Genomic DNA, 7848 nt, shown 5'->3' with positions numbered 1-7848 from the left:
GTTCCCTTTCCATTGTGATGTTTTAATTTTTTTTTAACTTCCAAAGTTAACAAATCCGTGTCCTTGAGCTCGGCTGCGGTGGCGAGAGCAGCAGGTGACCCTGCTGGGCCTCGCAGTGCTCGGGGGTCGCAGTGGGCGTTCCTTGGAGAGACGCAGTGTTTTTCATCTGACTTAAGTTCCTGCCTGGAGAGCTCAACTGTTTGTTTTTAAAGAACTCCCAGCTGGGCTTAAAGCTTTTTTTTTTCCCCTGCACTTCCATCGCTAAAGCCAACCTTGGGTGTTGCCGAGAGGAGACCAAAAGCCTGCACCAGTGCTGGGCCACCGAGCCACAGCGCCGAGCCCAGCGGGACCCCACGGGGCAGGGGGTGACACTGCAGCCTCCCAACGCGACCGGAGCTCCTCTCCGCTCCGGAAAGCCAGGGCTCTTTCTGTCAGCCACCTTCCGGAGAAGGAACCACCGGGACGTACGGAGCTACCTCAGCTCGCCTTCCAAAACACGGGACCAGCTGCGGTCCCTTCGCCTCAGGGCAGCGGGGCACCCTCAGCCCCACCGCCCCTTTCCCGCCATCGCCCCGCGGGAACAGCGGCGGCCGCGCGAGTCTCGCGAGAACCAGCGCCGCCGCCGCCATGGAGCCGCCGCTGCGCGGCCCGCCGGGGCTGTCGGCCGTGCTGGCGGTGAGGGGAGCGGGGCCGCCGAGGGAGCGGGACAGTCCGGCGGGGAGGGGGGAAGCCCCTGCTCTGGGCGCTCTTTGCCGAGCCTGGCGCGGGGGGGCTGCGGGGCGCGGTCCGTGACCGAGACCGGCCGCGTTCGGTCGCTGTGGCCGCCCGGCGACGCCCGTTCTGCCACCGCGCCTGACCCGCTTTCCCTCTGCCCGCAGAGCACGGACTGGTCCGAGCCCTGGCTGCTGGGGCTGGCGGCTTTCCACCTGCTCTGCTTCCTGCTGACGTGCGCGTCCCTTCAGCACCGCCGGGTGCAGGTCGGGCACTTCCTGTGCATGGGTGAGTGCGCGGGCACGGCGTGCGGCACCGGGCACTGCGTGTGACACCGGACACGGCGTGTGGCACCGGGCACTGCGTGTGACACCGGGCACAGCGTGTGACACCGGGCACTGCGTGTGACACCGGGCACGGCGTGCGGCACCGGGCACTGCGTGTGACACCGGGCACGGCGTGCGACACCGGGCACAGCGTGTGACACCGGGCACTGCGTGTGACACCGGGCACTGCGTGTGACACCGGACACGGCGTGCGGCACCGGGCACTGCGTGTGACACCGGGCACGGCGTGCGGCACCGGGCACTGCGTGTGACACCGGACACGGCGTGTGGCACCGGGCACTGCGTGTGACACCGGACACGGCGTGCGGCACCGGGCACTGCGTGCGGCACCGGGCACTGCGTGCGACACCGGGCACGGCGTGCGGCACCGGGCACGGCGTGCGACACCGGGCACGGCGTGCGACACCGGGCACGGCGTGCGGCACCGGGCACGGCGTGCGGCACCGGGCACGGCGTGCGGCACCGGGCACGGCGTGCGGCACCGGGCACTGCGTGCGGCACCGGGCACGGCGTGCGGCACCGGGCACTGCGTTAGAGTTCGTGTTCCTCTTCGAGCAGTGCAGGTGTCTGTCGATGGTCATCTGTGACTGAAGCTGCTGTGACCTGTAAATATGTAATTATTTTGTTTCCAAGAAAATATATGAAGTAGTGACTTAAAACGCTGGCCTTGTGAGGATTTGGGATGATAAGGTTTCTGCACGGTCATTGCCCTGTTGGTGACAGCTTCCCAATAAAGTGTTACGCTGGAGAAGCAGAAAAGAAATCGACTGAGAGCCTGCAGTTGCTTTCTGCTCTGCGTTGTTCTAACTTTGCAGTTCAGTGGCCGTGGGCACCTTTAGTTTCCGAAGCAAGTTCACCATAACCCTTCTGACAACTGATGGCGGCATGAGGAAAAGCAAGGCTTGTACATTGCAGTAGCAACTTGTGTTAGTTAGCTCGGGGTTTATCAGCCTGAGAATCCAGTGACCTTGCCTAGCCAAAGTAGTCATGGCTGACTGGCAGACCTACTAGCTTTTATTTAAAATCACATAGGTTTTGATTAGGTCATGTATTACAAGCAGTTGATTTTTAAAGAAATACTGAATCTAATATTTTTCTTTCCTTGTACAGTGGGCTTAGTGTACTGCGCTGAATATATCAATGAATTAGCAGCCATGAATTGGAGGTAAATGTTTTCACTTCCATCTTTTTGAATAAAACTGTACAGTACAATATAGTTATCACTTAGCTTATAAGCAATAATAATCATTAATAGCATGCATTTATTATACTGCTTAAAATCTGTTTGTATGGGTGCTTGTAAACTAACTGGTGAAAGAACTGAGGGAGAAGCAGAGTGCTGTGGTTAAGGGGAAAAGAATGTGAACTTTGAGTGTTGGTTTTGTTGGGTTTTCTTTGGTATTCATGTTTAATAGCTGAAGTGTTAATAACCACTTCTCAAAAATACACTGCTTTATATACTTGCTTATGTGTATAAAAAGCACTAACATTTTTCTGTTTTACTAAACCTGTATAGCTGAATTAAACTGATGGTTTATTTTGATAAGCACTAAACCAGTCTTTCCCTGACATGACTGAAAGTTATGTGTTTAACACCACTTTATGCAGGCATCTAATTATAAGTCTTTATGTTTCACTTCAGGCATACATGATGTAATTACAGCTTTGCTATGTTTATTATCTTTTCTAATATAAGTAAGCAAAATACGTAAAAGAATCATTTCAGATGCTTCAAGATAAGCATGATTTGTGATGCACTCGTGATGTACTCTTGTAGTCATGTTAGTAAGTTTTTGCACAGCAAAACTGTAAAGAAGAGAAAGACTAATACTAATATTCATAACTGATCAGGTACCAACTGCCTCCTTTTTCTAACTCAATACAGTAGAATTCTTGGTGATCCCAAGATGTAGGATGTTGTGTACAATGTCTATGTTGAATAGTTGCTGGGAAAGTTGAATGTGTGAACTACACTGAGTAAAGCTTTGTGTTTCATTTTCATTGTATTTCTTTCAGGCTCTTTTCTAAATACCAGTACTTTGATTCAAGAGGAATGTTTATTTCACTTGTATTTTCAGCACCACTGCTGGTGAATACTATTATAATTGTGGTATGTATGTGTTCATTCATGTAGGTGCTTTCATTAAATGGGTAAGTAAATATATGTAGATCAGCTGAATTTAATAATTTACTTACTTTTCAGGTCACCTGGGTTTACAGAACTTTGAATGTAATGACTGAACTAAAGATGCTACAGCAGAGAAGGAAAGCAGAAAAAGAGAAAAAGAAGTGAAAGCGCCAAACTGTATTTTTCTTTTTTCAGTTGTAATAATGCCTGTCTGGGTAATCAGTCCTTCTGTATGGGTATGCAGAAACAAAAGTAATTTTGTGTCTGATGTCAAGAGGACTTTGTGACTTATGGCTGTGGACATGGAGGTGAAAGCAGGTATCTGCAGTACATTTGAATTGGCTGTGAAATTAGGAAATTAGGAAAGCCAGTCTTAACAAATCTTTTGCCCTTCGGTGTAAGATAGTTTTTCACCATGACCAAGGCTGTTAGCATTGATGAGACACAATCTTCCAGTTTCCATTTGCCTGTGTATTTTTTAACTATGTCTTTACTCTGTGCTTATCAAATATCAATTCTTCTGCTGCTTAAGCCAATTGGAGCTGTGTTGGTAAATGAAAGATTTTATTCAGAATAACTCAGGAATCCATGCTTCTGTGAAGCATTTCACTTCTTTATAAATCAAGTTTCATGCTTCTGATGTGTACTGTGTGCCAGTGGCATTTTATAAATAAAACTATCTACTCACTGTATCTTAAATTGAGTTAATTTGTATTCATTTTTAATCAGACTTTTTTCTTCCTTTTTTCTCATAAAAATGCCCCTTTTGTTAAATTTCCCAGTTTAATTTGTGTAAATAATTAAAAATTATCTCTGCCTTTTTTTCAATTTACACTTCATGTTTTTAGGGCTACTAGATTTATTTTTTCAAAACTGTATGAAAATTTGATAGTTTTATGCTTCTTTATAGAACAGAAAGGGAAGTAAGTAATGTTCTGTGCAATTTTGTTCCCTTTTCTATGCTTTTTAATATAAATAACGAAAAATTAAATATAGTTAAAAAGGAAGGCTTCAGTTTTGCCTCAAGTAGCCTGTTTTTATTGAATTAAGGTAATCTGAGGAGGGGTTTGAACACAGTGGAGACTGTTCATATTTAGTAAAAGTTGTATCTCTGTGGAGATGTACAGTTCTGTCTAAAATAGGTGTCATTTAAGACGTAGAAAAAATGATCTACAAAACTGATCTTAGAATAATGTGAAAAACATTTGGGTACAAAATTGCAGCACACTAGTAAATTTATAAGCTAAGGAAGTATTTGTGAAACTAATCTAAATTACTTGAATAGTCTTCACAAGAGTGAAGATACGGACTTGAGGGAGAGAGCAGGTGCGAATCACACACAGTTTGCAAGTCTCCTAAATAGGGAGAGTGAAACTTACTGGAAGGGCAGTGAAGTGTTAGTGTTGGATCCGTTTCTTTACCTCTCCTGTGCTTCTTTGGCATTCTGTTACCCACTCATTGCTCCATCAAGAGCTACTGACAGCTAGATATGAGATAACTTTGAACATGAACACAAGAATGTGGTTACCATATATCACAAAACACATGGGTTGAAAGAGACCTTGAAGATCATCTACTTCTGACCCCTGGCCATGGTCAGGGATTCTACCCACTAGACCAGGTGGCTCAAGACCCAGTCCTACCTGGCCTTGAACACTTCCAGGGAGCAGCATCCACAGCTTCTGTGGGCAACCTGTTCCAGGGCCTCAACATTTTCTGAGGGAAGACTTTCTTCCTAACAACTAATCTAAACCCGCCCTCTTTTAGTTAAAAGCTGATCTCCTTTGTCCTATCACTACATGTCCTTATAAAAAGTCTCTCCCTCTTTTTTGTAACACCCATTCAGTGCTGAAAAGCTGCAATCAGGTCTCCCTGGAGCCTTCTCCAGGCTGAACATCTCTGGATGACACTCCTTCCTTCTTTTGTGTCACCTGCACCACTCAGCTCTGTGTCATCTACAAACTTGCTGAGGGTCCACTGGATCCCACTGTGTCATTGATAAAGACATTAAAGAGCACTGGTCTCAAGACAAGGGCCCTGAGGGATACCACGTGTCACTGGACTCTGCCTGGACATCAGCAATTTACTGCAATTCTCTGCTTGTGTCCATCCAGCCAATTTCTTACCCACACAATAGTCCACACTTCAAATCCATGTCTCACCAGTTCAGTGATGAGGATGTGTGGGACTGTGTTGAAGGCCTTGCAGAAGTCCATGTAGATGACATCTGTCAGTCTTCCCCTGCTGATTATTGCAGTCTCTCCATTATAGAAGGCCACCAGGTGGGTCAGACATGATTTGCCCTTAGTGAAGCCTTGTTGGCTGTCTTAGATGACCTTGTCTTGCATGTGGATGTGTGTTTGTCAGAAAAATATTCCCATTTTCTACATATCAGAAAGACTCAAACTTGTCTGTGTTCTCCTCTAGCTACATTTACCTAAGAAACACTAATTTCAGGAACAAAGTTTGTTTGTTTGATTTGGGGTTTTAAAATAGGTGTCTTAAACCATAAGAGAAACCCTCAGGAAGTGAAGTGTGACCTTTTTTTCATCATAAGTCTGGATTTATGAAGTGATAGTGCAATAACATTAAGTATGGGCCTACTTGCTGACAAACCAAAATAATTATATCATTAATTTAGAGGCTGTTTTGCCTGCTTAGAATTTGTATGTGTAAGTGAAGGAGAGCCAAACATTTAAGACTGGTGGAATACCTTTGCTTTTAATGGGGAAACCTGAATTTAGGTTGCTTACAAAAGAGCCTGTTTATTTCAGTTTCAAGTGTGCGTGCAGCAAAGCTGGTAGCCGCTCAACTGTATCCTCTGGAGAGCGAGAGGAGACAGAGGTGATTTGTTGCTGGTCTGTGTATCTTGCTGGCAGTGACTCAAGTCTTCAGCCTGCCTTAATGTCTCTTTCCATGACAGCACACAGCTGCATGGAAAAACATTACAAGGGAAAAAGTAATATTAACCTGGCAACTTTATCATAATAGGAGTTTTGTTGCACTGTGAAATAATGATAATCTGTGAAAAGACAGTTTATCAGAAATTAATTGACAAACTTGCTTTAGTTTGAGGTTGGCCTTGTTTCCTATGAAAATAATAACTGAGATGAGTTTCTAAAAATGAGAACCTAGAATGCTCTCTTTTTCCATATCCACTGAAATACCATATTCTTAACATGGAATGTATTTTCATCTCTTTGGTCTAATGAATCTCATGATTTCCTCTCTTAATAGATACGTGCATCTCGTTCTGCAATAAAAAACCCACCTATTTCTGAAAGGCACAGAAAGACATTAAACTGAGGTCTCCTACATCCTTGAGTGTATTTTAAACAAACAGCCTTAAAGGGCAGTATTAATACTTTTCAACAGCTGGATCTTTAGGGATCTACTCCAGAAAATCTGTCGGAATTAGATGGTGATCTGCTGTGGCTGTGAATCCTAAATGGAGGAAGAGTTTACGAAGAATTGCTTTGTGGGTGTTTAGGATCATAAGCTCAGATCTTGAACTCCATTTCTATAGGAACTGAGATTATCAGGAAAAATAATAGTGATTCTTTGTATGAATGAGATAGAAAAGAATACAGCTGGGGTATAAGAAATGTTCTATTTCTTCAAATACAGCTAAACATTTTTGTTCACCTTTATTGTATGCTTGAATAAACCTTCTGGATGCAATCATGTAGTATGTGCTCTAGAATGACCCTGTTTGAGACAGGAGGTTGGACGAGGTGACTCGCTGTGGTCCCTTGCAATGTGACCCATTCTGTGATTCTGTAATTTTTCACTTCAGATGAACACACTATTTTTGTAATTAATGTATCAAAGTATGGGGATTTTTGTTCAGGGAATACAAATAATGTGTATATTTATCTACTGGGGTTTTTTTTAAATATATTTTAAAATATATTTTAAATATTTTAGTGTGTTTCAACTAAGTACAATGATGTTTTTCTGTTTGTCAGGGGAAGAGATCACTGCAGGTAACCAAACTCACCACTGGATGTCACTATCTCACAGGCAAAAGTTGACTCGAAGCCTTCCTTTTGAGAGGGTTCTGTAGAGCTTTACTCCATAGCTTCATAAATTCTGCAGCATTTTGGAATGACCAGGAAGCCTTGGGCTGTAGCCTCTGAAAGCATAAACTGTTGCCTGAGCTCCAAGATACATCTTGAGCCACTTTCAAGTGTTTATAGACACTCTTGCTTTTTACATTAAAAAGTAGCAGTGATGAGGTACATATATGTAGGATATATACAGGAAGTATATATGTTTTAAAATTTCTTATTGCGGCAAGGGAATAAATACCCTCTTCACTGATACCTAAATTTCATGAGGAGGATTCTGCCTTCAACAAATTAAAAAGAAATATAACAATGAAAAATAATTACATTATTGTGTGAGCAATGTGCAGGAAAGTTTACTGAAGTAGTCTGCTTCATGAACCAATGGAGTTTATGCAGGTCCTCTATTTCTTTGTGAGTTACCCTTGCATAATGCAGTATTACCACATCTGTTCTTGTTACATGGCAGCTGGCAGTCAGCTGGCAGTCACTTACAGTCATGACTGAGGTTCTTAGAAGTCACTTCAGACTTTTTCCACCACCTGGCAAGCAGTGCTTTGGAGTGTTCAGAGGCTTTATGACTTCATTTGAGTAG

General features: G+C 44.1%; 1 protein-coding gene across 1 annotated transcript; it reads left to right on the top strand.

Annotated features, from left to right (window-relative positions):
- Positions 1–543: 543 nt before the first annotated feature.
- TMEM18 (transmembrane protein 18) lies at positions 544–3885 on the top strand. Its single transcript, XM_085056741.1, has 5 exons — positions 544–675; positions 879–999; positions 2169–2223; positions 3075–3168; positions 3262–3885. The coding sequence occupies exons 1-5, from the start codon at positions 628–630 to the stop codon at positions 3349–3351; spliced, it is 408 nt and encodes a 135-aa protein (XP_084912867.1). The 5' UTR covers positions 544–627; the 3' UTR covers positions 3352–3885.
- The last annotated feature ends 3963 nt before the right edge of the window (positions 3886–7848 follow it).

Source organism: Lichenostomus cassidix, chromosome 3 (assembly GCF_008360975.1).
Source record: "Lichenostomus cassidix isolate B80296 chromosome 3, HeHo_3.0, whole genome shotgun sequence".
In the NCBI taxonomy this organism is placed as follows: Eukaryota; Metazoa; Chordata; class Aves; order Passeriformes; family Meliphagidae; genus Lichenostomus; species Lichenostomus cassidix.
Note: the sequence above shows the minus strand (reverse complement) of the source record. Positions and strands in the feature narration are given on the sequence as shown.